We start from the raw sequence: 16951 nt of genomic DNA, 5'->3' as shown, positions 1-16951 counted from the left end.
AGAGCGGCAAAAGAGCAGAAGATAGTGGAGGAACACGGCAGAAGACCCGGAGAGCACGGAGAAGAACCGGAGAGACCCCCGAAGCCGGAAGAAGACCCCCGAAGTCGGAAGAGGACCCCCAAAGCTGTCTAATAAATTACTTTAAAAATCTGTGTAGTGTTTTTTTTATTGACACTTTTTCCCTAGGTGAATGGGTAGGGGTACCATGTACCCCATACTCATTCACATAGGGTGGGGGGCCGGGATCTGAGGGCCCCCTTATTAAAGGGGGCTCCCGGATTCCGATAAGCCCTCCGCCCGCAGACCCCGACAACCAACGGCCAGGGTTGTCGGGAAGAGGCCCTTGTCCTCATCAACCTGGGGACAAGGTGCTTTGGGGTGGGGGGGCCGCAGGGCGCCCCCTCCCCCAAAGCACACCCCCCCATGTTGAGGGCATGCGGCCTGGTATGGTTCAGGAGGGGGGGGGCGCTCGCCCGTCCCCACCCCCTTTCCTGACCGGGCTGCGTTCTCGGATAAGGGTCTGGTATGGATTTGGGGGGGGACCCCATGCCATTTTTTCGGCGTAGGGGTTCCTCTTAAAATCCATACCAGACCGAAGGGCCTGGTATGCTCCTGGGGGGAACCCACGGCATTTTTTAATTTAAAATTTGGCATGGAGTTCCCCCTCAAGATTCATACCAAACAGTGTCGGGCATTGGCGGGGATCCTAGTCGGATCCCCGTGCTTGTCGCTCATTGGGAAAGGAAAAATCATTTTTCCTTTCCCAATGAGCAGCTCGGCGCTGTTATCCGCAGCTGACACAGTGCACTGCGATTACCTGCGGTTATGTGCGGATAGCTGCGCTAAATCGCTCCTGGACGCAGTCAATTCTATTTTTTCTATCCGCACAGAACCGCATGTATCTAATTCACAGCTAAACGCAGTGTGTGAATGGGACCATAGGAAAGCATTGTGTGCTTTTAGCTGCGGTAGAAAATCCGCAGCTAAAAGCACCATTCTATCCGTCCGTGTGAAAGGGGCCTTAACTGACACGCACAGCAATGCTTGCAGTATCACATGCTACAATGAAGCAATGTTATTGTTGATTCATTGTAACTCCTCCGGTTCATTCATAGCAGATCTGCATATGAGGAACCTAAAGGAACCTTGCAAGTTAAAAAATAACTACTAACCCTTAGACAGCATTCAAACCCGAGTGTCACATTTTTGCTCATTTTGTTACAGCATTTTCATGTTTTTAGAGATTCAGGAATTTTTGTATTAGCCAATAGAAAAGTGTCATCTTTGACATCACTTGTTGCTGTGTGCAAAGTAACTTGCATAGCTTAAAAATGAGCATAAACTCACGTTAAAACACGCACCTATGCAATTCTATGGGACTCAGACTGCTCCAAAAATGCTGCAATCTGCTTGATTTCAGGTACAAAAGAAGCTCTAGAACTTTGAGCTACAGATGTTCAGCTACAGGTTTTTACGTGCTCAGGTAGGTGTGAACAGGCACCACAGAAAACAATAAGATTTTTTAGGTTTGAGCATTTTAGGCTTGTTCACATGGGTATTTTGTAGCTTGTAGCTCAAAGCTCTGAAACGCTCAACAAGCAAAAACCTATTGTTTTCAATGGCCCATGTTCACATCTGAGCATCCTGTCCCTTGTAGCAAAACACCTGTTGCTCAAAAAACTACGAGAGCTACTTTTCAGGCAGAATTGAACATTTTTGTCCCCGTAGACATCAATGGAAATGCCTGAAAAGCGCAACATGAGCTTTTTATGAATGTTTTGTAGTGCTTTTTTTGAGTTTTCTGCTCAAACAGCAGCTCTCCACCAGTTTTTGAGCAGCACGCCACACCTTTGCCCTAATCATCTCCAAATTAATTCCTTCTTTTAGCTATTATTTACCGCGGATTTTTTTTTTTTTATTATAGTTTTTACCATTAATAGTTAATTTTTTTTTTCAACAGTTTCTTCCATAATTTTATTAGTTACTCAGTTTAAACAGAGTGAAAATTATTAAAAAATTGTAATACTTTTTTCTCAAGAGAATATATCTAATAGAAAGCCTTGTTCATACATGAGAAAAAATATGTATTGCTTTGTTATTTTAAGTAATGCCAACATTATCACCGACTGTAGGTCTACAGCTGCAACATTCGCTGTGATCCATAGAGATGTGCATCTCCGAGAAGTGAAATGGTTAAAGTCCCAGGTGACACTGTTTAGACAGTATGGCCATTTAAAATGGCCTACATCAGATTAAAATATCCCCGCTGCCCTTTTCTGTAGCTTTACTGACACATGTGGTAGATTCAGGTAGTTCTTAATAGCGCCATTTTTGCAAAGTGATGCTATTAGTGCACCAAATTAAAAAATAAATTCCCTCCAGGTCATAGATAATGCAACTGGAGGCAGTTAAGACCAACGGCATGCAGAGACAAGGAGAGTGCAGGCATATTTGCCACCGCTACCTCCTCTCCTCTCTAACGGTCACTGGTTGTTAAGAATGCTGTCAGCATGACAGTCGGCAACCAGTGACACTGACTGGGGGTGGAGTCTGATGGGGAAGCTGAGGCACTAGTTCTCCATCATGTACAATATCTAATTGTGATTCCAGGCAGTCAGTGGGCAAATTCTTTAGGAACTAGTGTGTCTGAATTCCCATTAAGCTCTGCCCACCCAGCTTTAAAAATTCTAGGTAGCTGCTCTGTCTGTGTAACAGCTGCCATGGCAGGAGGGAGCATAGCTGCCCCGAGGACATAGTGTCCACACACAGTGTTTGCAACAAGCACAATAATTTGCTGCCCACACAGATTACTATCATGCAAGGGCATGACGGAATTCTAAAGAGTGTCCTAAACACTCACTGAATTCCCTGGAATGTCACTTCCTCTCAAAAACTTGTGGTTCCTTAGCAGTGTACAGGCCTGGTTTGTCCATGAATATTCTAAAATCGGAATGCTAGTTATGTTTCTGTGTGTGTGTATAGACATTATTGTGATGATTTCACATACCTGCTGTACCATTAATGCTGCCTCACGATTTCTCCGGTAATATATTTCTTTGTAATCGTCCATCCAGACTTCAGCCAGACGGACCTGGTTCCGGATGATCACCTGTGTTCCTTTAGGAAAGGTATGAGGACTCTTGCTACGAAATACATGGCCCACAACTGCACAGGGCAAGATCTCCAGCTGTCCACCACATTGCCACACCTAGGTCATAACAGAGTTGTTATAACTTCTGAAACAAGGAGATTATACCTAAATTTCCAGTAAACCAAATCTACATTTCCATTTAAACAATTACCTATTAATTCTCAAGAATATACAGTATGCATGAAAGAGGATTCAAAATTATAGCAAGCATGAGATTGATGTCGTAGGTGTGCACTTCAAAGCTCCAGCACACATGCATGTCTGTGTATGTATGTGTACTGACTACATTTTGCTCAGACCAGCTTACCTTCTCCTGGTAGACTGAAGTCCATCCCACACTGCAGGCTGTGTTTACTCCTCCCTCTCTAGCTGCTGAAACTACCTGTTGTAAAGTTAACTAAGGCACGCTGGGGAAGGGGTCAGGTACAGTGTCCTTCCCATTGGCTAAGGAGGCAGCAGAGAGGTGGAGCAACTATAGCCTCTGGCTTTTTACAGACACTGCATAGTTGGCAATTTTGGTAATTAGGGTGTGCCCAGGCCCACCCGGAACACCCCCTGTGCAGGCCTACGATTGATGTCAATGTATTTAAACAGAGCCTAACAGCACAGGCTCTTTTCTTTACAACATACCAGATAAAAGAACACTGTGGGGTTGATTTACTAAAGGCAAATAGACTGTGCACTTTGCAAGTGGAGTTGCGCCAGAGCTTAGTAAATAAGCAGAAACTCTGACATCCATCATCCAATCATGTGCAAGCCAAACTGCCATTTTGCTATTTTCCTTGCATGTGATTGGGTATTCTTTGTAAAGTGAAACATTACCTCATTTACTAATCTCTGGAGCAAAAGCACTTGCAGAATGCACAGTCTATTTACCTTTGGTAAACCTACCCAACAGTAAACCCTTTTTTCTGGCAGTCATTTCTTGAAAAACCACCACTTCTCCATATTCTCTGCAAGTATTCATCATGGATGTGGCCAGTAACTGTTTCCCCCATTATTCACTATGCTTTATTCTTCTGGCACACACATCCTGTAATGACATACAAGCCAGCGGGAGAAACCAAAGTAAGTGGTGGGGGTAGCAGGTATTCACGTACCAGGAAGTGTCTGAATATTTGCCGCAGCCATGAGAGCAGAAAAGTGGAGTCCTTTTCAAGAAACGGGCCACCAGAGAAGTATGGGTAGTTTTTTCTTTGAAGGCATGTTAAAAATACATGTGACCCTGTGCTGACAAGGTCACTTTAAAGAGTCAGTTCAACCAGAACTATTATTTCAGTATTTCAGAGATGCTGGAAAAAAAACCTCACTTGAAGATCTTTTTGGGACTCTAATGGGGAGATCTGTGTTGAGTTCCTGGACCTGACTATGGCCATTAGGATGGCTTTTTAACACACCTTGCTAGATATTTCATTTAATTTATGCTATGGAGAATGCAACGTGAATTGTTGAAACGTGGAAAGATGGATACAAACTCCCAGATAGACAAAGACAGCCACTGGACTGATATCAGACAAATCTCATTTTTGGTGTATCCAAGGCATCTAAGAAGCTGTGGACTACCTGACTCAGGCTATAACTAACCTATTACTATTAGTGAACTAACATTTTTAAACCTAAATCATGAGCAGTTTTAGACTACATTAGTCAGTTACCAATAAGAACATTACCTACATTGGTCCGCTTTAATTAGACCTTTAAAAAAAAATAACAAATTAAAAAAAATGTTAAAGACTTTCTGTAGTTCACTGGTAAGGTGACCCCATCAAACTAGGTTTTAGGAAAAGGTAGAGGGCTTGCTGGGCCACAGATAAACACTTGTTTCTAATCCAGTGTATCTCATTTCTTTATGGCCATATACAGTGCCTTGAAAAAAGTATTCATACCCCTTGAAATTTTCCACATTTTGTCATGTTACAACCAAAAAACGTAAATATATTTTTGGGGGATTTTATGCGATAGACCAACACAAAGTGGCACATAATTGTGAAGTTGAAGGAAAATGATAAATGGTTTTCAAAACTTTTTACAAATAAATATGTGAGAAGCGTGGTGTGCATTTGTATTCAGCCCCCCTGAGTTAATAGTTTGTAGAACCACCTTTTGCTGCAATTAAAGCTGCAAGTCTTTTTGGGGATGTCTCTACCAGCTTTGCACATCTAGAGAGTGAAATTTGTGCCCATTCTTCTTTGCAAAATAGCTCAAGCTCTGTCAGATTGGATGGAGAGCATCTGTGAACAGCAATTTTCAAGTCTTGCCACAGATTCTCAATTGGATTTAGGTCTGGACTTTGACTGGGCCATTCTAACACATGAATATTCTTTGATCTAAACCATTCCATTGTAGCTCTGCCTGTATTTTTAGGGTCGTTGTCCTGCTGGAAGGTGAACCTCCACCTCATGCTGCGTACACTCGGCCAGACTTGCCAACGGGCTAGACTCCGTTAGCATTTCTGACGGAAAGATTTAGAACATGATCTATATCTGAGTCTGTCGGAAATGCCGACAGAAAAAGTCCGATGGGGCATACACACGGTCGGAATGTCCGACCGAAAGCTCCCATCGGACTTTTTCTGTCGGGAAGTCTCAAGCCTTTTGCAGACTCGAACAGGTTTTCTTCTAAGATTGCCTTGCATTTGGCTCCATCCATCTTCCCATCACCTCTGACCAGCTTCCCTGTCCCTGCTGAAGAAAAGCATCCCCACATTATGCTGCCACCACCATGTTTCACGTTGGGGATGGTGTTCAGGGTGATGTTCAGTGTTAGTTTTCCACCACACATAGCGTTTTGCTTTTAGGCCAAAAAGTTCAATTTGGATCTCATCAGAGCACCTTCTTCCACGTTTGCCGTGTCCTCCACATGGCTTCTCGCAAACTGTAAATGGGACCACTTATGGCTTTCTTTCAACAATGGCTTTCTTCTTGCCACTCTCCCATAAAAGGCCAGATTTGTTGAGTGCATGACTAATAGTTGTCCTGCGGACAGATTCTCCCACCTGAGCTGTGGATCTTTGCAGCTCCTCCAGAGTTACCACTGGCCTCTTGGTTGCTTCCCTGATTAAAGTGGATGTAAATCCTTAACATATACCCAGTGAAGTGAACAGCCTCAGAGGATACACAGAGATGAAACAAATCACCCTACATACGTTTTAAGTGTATATCTGTTGTCTTCAGCTTTATATACAGCTTAGAAGGTGCACGTCATGTTAGAATTTTCACTTCCTCATTCAGCAGTAACAGCGTAGTGTTGGATCACACTGGGAGACAACTGCTTGGGAGGAAAGGCACACCCCCCCTACCTCCCCATAGGCAGATACTTTCAGAGCTGTCCTTTGAGTAGAACAGCTTTCTGCTAATCTATTTATAGCACCCACCCAGACACAAAATTCAGCCTGGTTTTATCATGTGTCGAAGAACTTGTCAGAAGTTATCATGCTGATAACAGAGGAACGGAGCAGGAGAAAGCCACGGGACTACGTGCTTTGAAGAGAGATAAGAAAATATTGCAGATATATGTGCCCAGCTCAAATTTCATAAATCAGGCTTTCATTCACTTTAATGTTCTCCTTGCCTGGCCAGTCACTTTAGGTGGGTGGCCATGTCTTGTTCGGTTTGCAGTTGTGCCATACCCTTTCCATTTTCGGATGATGGATTGAACAGTGCTGCATGAGATGTTCAAAGCTTATGATATTTTTTTAATAACCTAAACCAGCTTTAAACTTCTCCACAACTTTATCCCTGACCTGTCTGGTGTGTTCATTGGCCTTCATGATGCGGTTTGTTTACTAAGGTTCTCTAACAAATCTCTGAGGGCTTCGCAGAACAGCTGTATTTATATACTGAGATTAAATTGCACACAGGTGGACTCTATTTACTAATTAGGTGTCTTCTGAAGGTAATTAGTTCCACTAGATTTTAGTGGTAGCAGAGTAAAGGGGGCCGAAGACAAAAGCATGCCACACTTTTCACATATTTATTTGAAAAAAAAATTGAAAATAATTTATCATTTTCCTTTCACATCACAATTATGTGCAACTTTGTGTTGGTCTATCACATAAAATCCCAATATAATACATTTACATTTTTTTTGGTTGTAACATGACAAAATTTGGAAACTTTCAAGGGGTATGAATACTTTTTCTAGGCACTATAATTCTATAGATATAAATCTACATTAATATCAGTACAGTGCTGTTGTGTCATTTGGAGGGTATCCACTATTTTAAGCTTGGAAAGAAAAAGACACAACCACACTGATAGCGGTTTTTAGTCTTCCAAAGGCTTTTATTACTTTCTCGCAAAGACCAACATGTCTTGACACAGCTGTGGTAAGTCTTGTAATCAGTACATTCAGATGTCTCTAGTCTGACCACACACTGATCTAAAACATTCTTCACATATCACAATTCTAAGCTGTGATTGAAAGGGCTGTAATATCGAACAGTCCTATGGGAATGCAAAAATAGGTAGTACATGCTACCCTCATACCTGCATTGTATTTCTTTTTTTCCCCAGTCCTTTCGTTTTTGCAGAATAGTCTTTTGAAGATCCCAGAATCAGCCTCTAATGGTTCTTTCTCAGTTCAAAAGTTTCCAGGGGGTGGAAACATCTCCACAATCCAGCCCCTCCTTCACTCCCTCCCTCTGGAGGACATGTGGGTGTGTTTGGTAAAGAGGTACACACCCAGGCTGCCATCTAGAACGAGCACATTCTTCACATGCCTCCGTTTCCATGGCAGTGTGTCCCCAGCTAAATCCCGGAAGCAGAGACAGTGTGATACAAACAGTGAAGTCTCCTCACCTTTCCCTGGCTGTTATCTGCAAGCTCTCCTCTCTCCTAGGCTTTGATGTTCCCGTGTCCTCCGAATTCTTACCCCCTCCCCTCGCTCATTCAAAGTCTGTATCAGCATTTCCTCCAGACGATGGGGGGAGGGGGAGGGGAGAGAGTCACTACTCATGTTCAGCAATGAACACAGGTAATCGCTCGACACATAGCATTGTGTTATATCAGAAGGGGAGACATGGTGAGGAGCATAGTGACCTGTGCCCTATGTCTGTTCTCTGAAATGTACACAGTGCTATGTGTATAGAACATACCTGTGTACAGTACATAGGAGAGGAGACTGACAACTCTCCCACATCTAAAGTGACCACTGATATGTCCCCAAAGTCTCCTTTATTGTACATACATATCATCCCTCTGTCACTGTACTCCTATACAGTCCCATCGGCCCCATCCCTGTACGGCATGTGATGGCACTGTATGGCATGCATGTGATGGCACTGCGCGGCATGCAAGGACTCTGCGCGGCATGCCATGGCACTGTACAACATGTAATGACACTGTATAACATGTAATGACACTATATGGCATGTGATCCTGTAATATTCTATTTACAATGAAGGAAACATTATTATTATTATTATTATAGGGGTACTATGTAATACACCAATTATGGAGGAGCAAAGCTCTGTCCACGTCTGAAGAGCTCTGGGCTTCAGCATGAAAATACAAGTAGATGTGAATGGAAGGTTTCATTGTCTCATATAAAAATTCAGATAGTCAATAAAAGGATTAATTTACAATTTTAGCTCTGATTTTATTTTACTATACCAGTAATGCATGGAATGCCTGTGTGCTGTCACATCCATATGTGTATTCTGCTTCACAAGTATATTGTTTTCACTCTGGTAGATAGTAATATGCAGAGGACATTTACATACACAGCACTATCAGTGACTTCTCCTACCTTAGTCACTGACTGAAGTGCTCTTCTCTCTGCAGACTCATCTGACCATTGAGACATGCTGCAGGGGAGAAGGGAGGAGGGAGGAGAGAGAAGGGAGGAGGGAGGATAGAGAAGGGAGGAGGGAGGAGAGAGAAGGGAGAAGGGAGGAGGGAGGAGGGAGGAGAGAGAAGGGAGGAGGGAGGAGAGAGAAGGGAGGGGGAGCAGCTACACTCTGTGAAGTCTCGGGAGTGAGCAGAGAGAGGACATCAGTCAAGCAAAATGACAGGAAAGTGGGTGGATCCAGACTCCAGAGCCAGACCATTGTCGGTAATATGCTGTATGAAAGTCTGTAGACCCTCCCACAGGTATTTAGCTCAATTTTAACTGGATGGGGGCACTTCTGAGAGGGCTGGAAGGATTTATAGATATCAGCAGCTCACAAAAAAGATATAAGCAAAACAAAGGAAACCCATACTTCTCTTTTAAACATTATTGTCAGAATTGCCCAGGTAACTTAAGCTTTACCCACTTCAATACTAGGCACTTAGACACCTTCCCGCCCAGGCCAATTTTCAGCTTTCAGCACTGTTGCAATTTGAATGACAATTGCGCGGTCATGCAACACTGTACCCAAACAAATTTTTTATCATTTTGTTCCCACAAATAAAGCTTTATTTTGGTGGTATTTGATCAACTCTGCGGTTTTTATCTTTTGCGCAACAAATAAAAAAAGACCGAAAATTTTGAAAAAAAACAAGATTTTCTTTGTTTCTGTTAACATTTTTTGTAAATAAGTACGTTTTCTTCCTCAATGACGGGCACTGATATGGCTGCACTGACGGGCACTGATATGGCTGCACTGACGGGCACTGGGATGGCTGCACTGACGGGCACTGGGATGGCTGCACTGACGGGCACCGATGAGGTGGCACTGATGAGGTGGCACTGACGGGCACTGATAGGCAGCACTGATTGGTACTTATGGGTGGCACTGATGGGCACTGACAGGAGGCACTGATGACACTGATTGGTGGCACTGATAAAACTGATTGGTGGCATTGCTGGGCAGAACTGAAACATAATGGTGCCAATCAGTGCCCATTTGTGGGTACTGATTGGCACAGATTGGGCACATGCAGATGGCCATGGAGTACATACCTGGCCATCCACATGTTGCCCCTTCCCTGGTGGTCCTAGTGGCAATCCCTGGTGGTCCAGTGTGGTGATCTGAGGGGGGCTGCGCTGATAAACAATCAGCGCAGACCCCCCCTGTCAGGAGAGCCGCCATTCGGCTCTCCTCTACTCGCGTCTGTCAAATGCGAGTGAGGAAAAGCCGATCAACGGCTCTTCCTTTTGACATCGTGATCAGCCAGAGGCTCTTTACCAAGATTGGTGTAGCGGTGTGTCAGGCTGACACACCGCTCCACCGATCGCCGCGATGCGCACCCCCGCGGGCTCGCGGCAGCATATTATCCTGATGGACGTCATATGATGCCCAGTCAGGATAACTGAACCACCGCCCGTCATCTGCTATGGGCCAGGCGGGAAGTGGTTAAAAAATAAATAAAAATGATTTACTGTAAAAGCTTCACACCTAAAGTGCTTTTTTATATACATATAAGGCCCTGGTGCCCAACCTGTGGCCTTTGGTCACTTTTTTACGGCCCCCGGGACCCCTGCAGACACTAATCTGTGTTCCCTTATTGCCTTGTTATAATAGTGATTTCTAGCCTTCTCATGTAATATGTCTCTAGTCTATGACTGTCGCCTGAAGCATGCCCCCAGTCTCCATAGCATTTTCTCCTATCGCCAACTCTTATAGCATTTTCACAGTGTGTAACAATCTTCTGCAGCATGTCTACAGGTTCTCACCACTTCTTGTATCATGTCTGCAATCTTTGAAAATCTCCTGGATTATTTCCACAGTCTATGACCAAATCTTGTATCATCCCCAGAGTCTTTGACTATATGCTGTTGTGTGCCTGCTAACCACTTGCCAACCACTCACAGTACTTTTACTGTGGGCAGCCGTCATGATTTGGCCCACGGCTATCACATGGTACCTGGGCCAATCACAGCACCCTGTAACATGTGTATAGCTGTAGCCAATCACAGATCACTAGTAATCAGTATAGTATAGTGTTATTATGGTAACACTGAACTACTCTGATGAAAGAAAAAAAAAAGTAAGAAATTAAAAAAAATTATGTTCAAAAAAAAAAAAAAAAACACACATTATTTTTTTCTTTTAACAGATAGTCACCAGTCAGTTTCCCTGCCATATGAGAACATGCACTGGTGGACACTACACTGCACTGGTGACAGTAGGTAACAAAATAAAAAAAAAATGTGAAAAAAAAAGTAATTTCTTGATTTTCAAAAAAATTGGCCTAAATTTATGAAGAAATTTGATTTTATTGGATATGGTTTTATAACAGAATGTAGACAAAAATTATATATAATATATATATATATATCAAAAACTTAAAAAAACAAAGTTTCTATTAAAAAGATAATAGGAGCTTAGACTTTAATACCTTCTGACAGTCAAGGAAATATGCACGGATAACAAACCGAGACAGTTTGGGTTGATTACTCTACCAGTATATCTTTGGACTGTGTCAGGAAACATTAGCAGCTAGGGAAAGCAAATATAAATTCTGGACAGATACTGTACATAGTGGGATTTGAACGCAGGATCTCAATACTGTATGGCAAGAATGACAGCGACTTGGTACATTTAAAAAGGTTTTTTTTACCATAGGATTTATGTTTGGCTCATTTCATATACTTTCATGATGTGAATACGGTAAACTACATACTCTCTACATAACCATTTCTAATGCTCTTGTTAATAAATTATGCATATGAAAACTTCAGTAAAACAAATAAGCAGACAGAATAACACAAGCTTCATGTGGCAGGAGTAGCACAGTGTAGTAAACACAGCTGAGCACAAAGCAATGATCAGACTCAACACCAGAAACCACTTCCCTCCAGCCCACCAGAAACCACATTACTACAACAATATACTTACTCTAAAGGACATTTCAATGTTCTCGCCTCCCCAGATTTCCATATCTTCATCGTAACTTCCGATATGCTCAAAATATTCCTTGGAGATTGAGAAAAGGCCCCCAGCAAATGTTGGAGTCCTGTATAAATGGAGGGAATTAAAACAAATCTGTGACAATGACATAGAAGGACCAAAACACAACAGAAATCATCTTTAGGAAGAAGAAGATTTGCAGTTTTAATATATAGGATATATCAATAAAAAAAAAAAAAACACACACACACACACACACACACTACAATATATACAGTTGTGCTCATAAGTTTACATACCCTGGCAGAATTATGATTTCTTGGTTCTTTTTCAGAGAATATGAATGATAACACAAAAACATTTCTTTCACTCATGGTTAGTGTTTGGCTGAAGCCATTTATCAATCAACTGTGTTTACTATTTTTAAATCATAATCACAATGGAAACCACCCAAATGACCCTGATCAAAAGTTAACATACCCTGGTGATTTTGGTCTGATAACATGCACACAAGTTGACACAAAGGGGTTTGAATGGCTATTAAAAAGGTAACCATCCTCACCTGTTTGCGTGTAATTAGTGTGTGTGTGTGTAAAAGGTCAATGAGTTTCTGGACTCCTGACAGTCCCTTGTAATTTTTAATCCAGCACTGCACCGACGTTTCTGGATTCTGAGTTATGGGGAAAGCCAAAAAAAATTGTCAAAAAGGATCTGCAGGAAAAGGTAGTTGAACTGTATAAAAAAACAGGAAAAGGGATATAAAAAGATATCCAAGGAATTGAGAATGCCAATCAGCAATGTTCAAACGAATCAAGAAGTGGAAAATCAGGGATTCTGTTGAAACCAAACCATGGTCAGGTAGACCAACTAAAATTTCAGCCACAACTGCCAGGAAAATTGTTCGGGATGCAAATAAAAACCCACAAATAACTTCAGGTGAAATACAGGACTCTCTGAAAACATGTGGTGTGGCTGTTTCAAGATGCACAATAAGGAGGCACTTGAAGAAAGATGGGCTGCATGGTCGAGTCGTTAGAAGAAAGCCATTACTATGCAAAATGACACAAAGTATCCTGCTTACAATACGCCAAACAGCACAGAGGCAAGCCTCAAATCTTCTGGCACAAAGTCATTTGGAGTGATGAAACCAAAATTGAGCTTTTTGGCCACAACCATAAACACTACATTTGGGGAGGAGTCAACAAGGCCTATGATGAAAGGTACACCATTCCTACTGTGAAACACAGGAGGTGGATCGCTGATGTTTTGGGGATGTGTGAGCTACAAAAAGGCACAGGAAATTTGATCAAAATTAATGGCAAGATGAATGCAATAGGTTATCAAAAAATACTGGAGGAACATATTCTATTCATCAGACAGGAAGCTGCGCATGGGACGTACTTGGACATTCCAATATAACAATGATCCAAAACACAAGGCCAAGTCGACATTGGCTACAGCAGAATAAAGTGAAGGTTCTGGAGTGGTCATCTCAGTTTCCTGACCTCAATATCATTAAACAACTCGGGGGGGGGGGGGGTTGGGGATCTCAAAACATGCAGTTCATGCAATATACAGCCCAAGAATTTACAGGAACTGGAGGATTTTTGCCAAGAAGAATGAGCAGCTTTACCATCTGAGAAGATAAAGAGCCTCATCCACAAATACCACAAAAGACTTCAAGCTGTCATTGATGTTAAAAGGGGGCAACACAGAACTGGGGTGTGTAAACTTTTGATCAGGGTCGTTGGGGTAGTTTCTGTTGCGATTACGATTTAAAAAGCGTAAACACACTTGATTGATAATAAATGGCTTCAGCCAAACACTAACCATGAGTGAAAGAAAAGTTTTTGTGTTATTCATATTCTCTAAAAAATGGCCAAGAAATCATAAATTCTGCCAGGGCATATAAACGTATGAGCACAACTGTACATACACTGATGAGCCATAACATTATGACCACCAACAGGCAAGGTTGTAAGGGTAGGGTGGTGGTTGTTTGTCACGCCCTCCATGTTACCCTCGTTGTTGGGCGCCAAGCAAGGGTCACATGAGGGTCCTACCCCAGGGTGGGCTACACTAGGCACTTTGTTACAGTGTCACTTTGCTGTGCACATGGGGTACCTTAGGTTGTGTCATCTTCATCAATGCCCTGGGAAAAGGCTGAGGCTTCTTTGGGGGAATACTCAATCTTAAGGTGGGCCTCCACTCTTAAGTAGGGTACACAACATAAGAACATCAGGCGAATGACCATCCGACTTTCCTCGCTGTTTCACAGCAAGCCGGAACCGAGGAAGGTAATAAATGTACAAAAATGCTTGCACGACAAAGGCTTTTTTTTGTTGTTTATTATTTCTGATCATGCGCAGTCTCTCTCTTCTGATTTTAATTATATGAAAACTTTGCACATTAAATGAAAATCGTAGGTTCCATTCCCATACAAGAAAGATTTTGGAGTTTGTCGCTTCGTAAATTTTCGTTCGGAAGGTCGGAATCCGCTGTCAAAAGTTGTGTACACACCATCAGAAAATCGTACGATTAATTCTCGGATGAAAAATGTTTGCCCAATTTTCTTATAGTGTGTATGAGCCTTTAGAGAAGAATGTACACCATGCACACTGACACTAACCATTTCCCAGTTAACTCTCAGTTTACCATGACAATGCACACCTTCTCTGTAATCTGCATTTAGGAGGGACTCGCTGAGCCAATGTCCACATCCACCTGTCCAGCATTTTCCACTATTAATCCTCAGTAGCAGAGTGGGCCCCGCTGTGAAATCTGCGCGGGCGCCAGACGTGCACTCAACTTAACTCTTGGACCTCTGTACAGTATGGGAACCTCTGCAGTGCAGACTTCTCTTGTTGCTGTGGGAGACAGACCGATGGGGGAAGCAGTGCCGAAAACATCTCCCTCGCTGATAACCTGTTGTAAGTGGAATGGTCTCCTTCGACAGGCTGCTTGTTGCACCTCCATTACCCTAGGCAACCATTTGTGTCTGAACACTACTTCACTCCACACCGGTGTCTTTATACCCCAATGTATTAAGATCCACTCTGTGGACTATGGGTGTGCCGGTTAATTGATTCACCCCTATAGTAACTTCAGACCAGGCAAGGAAAAAGTTTCAATACTTTAAGAGATGGCAAAAAATGGACATCTCACCGTGCAACGGATCAAAGCATTATCCTTTCCAAGTTCCAACTCTAACTACAGTCTTGAGGGCTGCCCCGGCATTACTGCTAAGGTGTAGTCCAAGCAATTACAGTCCTTCAGAGGCACTGCCATGCAGATGTAAGTCTTTTGGAGGCATACTACAGTGCTGGTGTCTTCGGGGCAACCCCCAGGATCAGTCAACTTTACATTCTGATGCTGATAAATGGCCTCCTTCTGCTCCTTGCGAGTGTCAATCTCTGTGTCCCTCCCATTCGGGTACGTGATCTCTCTTTTGCAAGGCAAAACCTTCTCTCTGGGGCGCTCCTTAGAGGGAAGCCCTGAACTCGCCCCAACTACCTCTCTGGGGGTTCTTCCTCTCTGTACCAGACAACTGTCCCATATTTACATACCAAAGAATTAGTGGGCGGAACCCAGAGAAGAACCCGCTAAAAACAACCAAAGAACCAGGAAAGGCATGAGCTTCAACCCTCCCGCAGCTGGGACAGGGTCTTGTGCTGGGAGCATCAGAGGATTAGGTGTGTATATTTGGAAGCCTAGTCCCAACCTAACCTGAGGGAGGAGGTGGAGGTGGACCTCCTATCACAGTTTGGATTAGCAGCAAGGATGGGAAGTGTCATCATAATGGTGGATATTCATGGATCAGATGGTAGACGCACCAAATAGAAATGAAGCGTTACTAGATCTACTGATTACCAACAATATAGACCTGAGCATGGATGTGGAAATAAGCGGCAATTTAGGAAACAGCGATCACAGGTCAATTGGCTTCAGTATAAAAATCACACAAATAGGAAACATAAGGGGAATACAAAGACACTGAATTTCAAAAGAGCCAACTTTCCTAAACTACGAACCTTGCTAGAAGGCATAAATTGGGATAAAATCTTAGGAACAAAGAACACGAAGGTTAGATGGGTTCGCTTTAAGAGCATATTAAATAAGGGCATTAGTCAGTGCATCCCATTGGGTAATACATTTAAAATAGCGAACAAAAGTCCTGGATGGCTTAACTTCAATGTAAAAATGCATATAAAAGCAAGGGAGAAGGCCTTCAAAAAATACAAGGTTGAGGGATCATCATCAGCATTCAGCCTTTATAAAGAATGCAACAAGAAATGTAAGGGTGCAATTAGGGCGGCTAAGATAGAACACGAAAGACACATAGCGGAGGAGAGCAAAAAAAAAAATCCCAATAAATTCTTTAACCTCCCTGGCGGTTTTCCCGAGTGTGGCTCGGGGTTAAAATTCAGTACCATTAGCGGTAACCCCGAGCCACACTCGGGATCGCATTGCAGGATCCTGGGGCGGCGTTACTTATCTTGTCCCCGGGATCCTGCGATGTCACCCGCAGTGTCCGAGGGCTTCGTCCTCCTCCGAAGCCTCTCCGTGCCAGGCTCCGTTCCCTGCGAGCGGCGCGACGCACGGGGGCGGAGCCTGGCGGCAAATTAAAAAAAAAGTAAAAAGCATAACACATACAGTACTGTAATCTTACAGATTACAGTACTGTATGAAATGATTTCACATCCCTTTTGTCCCCAGTGCTTTGTCCCATGCCCTGCATGCAGTTTTACATGATATACACTGTTCTTTCTGCCTGGAAACTGGAGATTGTCCATAGCAACCAAAAAGTGTCCCTTTACGTCAAAAGTGGCTTTAGACCAGCTAGAAAACAGCGATAGTAAATTAGAACACTTGCAGAATTGAGCGATAGTGAATTGTGGGGAAATTTATTTTATTACTATTTTTTTTTTTTTTTTTTAATTATTTATTTTTATTTATTATATTATAATTTATGTTTTTGTGTTTCAAACTTTATCATACCCGGGATATCTACTAGACTCTGGTTT

General features: G+C 42.8%; 1 protein-coding gene across 1 annotated transcript in view; it reads right to left on the bottom strand.

Annotated features, from left to right (window-relative positions):
• Positions 1-16951, bottom strand: part of GALNT3 (polypeptide N-acetylgalactosaminyltransferase 3) — an 89498-nt gene that overhangs the window by 14350 nt on the left and 58197 nt on the right. Inside the window, exons 6-7 of the mRNA XM_073634009.1 lie at positions 11916-12033; positions 3008-3208 (exon numbers count right to left, since the gene is read on the bottom strand). Coding sequence (XP_073490110.1) covers positions 3008-3208; positions 11916-12033 — 319 coding nt within the window. The remainder of the gene's footprint in view (positions 1-3007; positions 3209-11915; positions 12034-16951) is intronic.

This window comes from Aquarana catesbeiana, linkage group LG06 (assembly GCF_042186555.1).
Source record: "Aquarana catesbeiana isolate 2022-GZ linkage group LG06, ASM4218655v1, whole genome shotgun sequence".
NCBI classification, from domain to species: domain Eukaryota; kingdom Metazoa; phylum Chordata; class Amphibia; order Anura; family Ranidae; genus Aquarana; species Aquarana catesbeiana.
The sequence above is the reverse complement of the archived record's forward strand: the minus strand, read 5'-3'. Positions and strand labels throughout refer to the sequence as shown.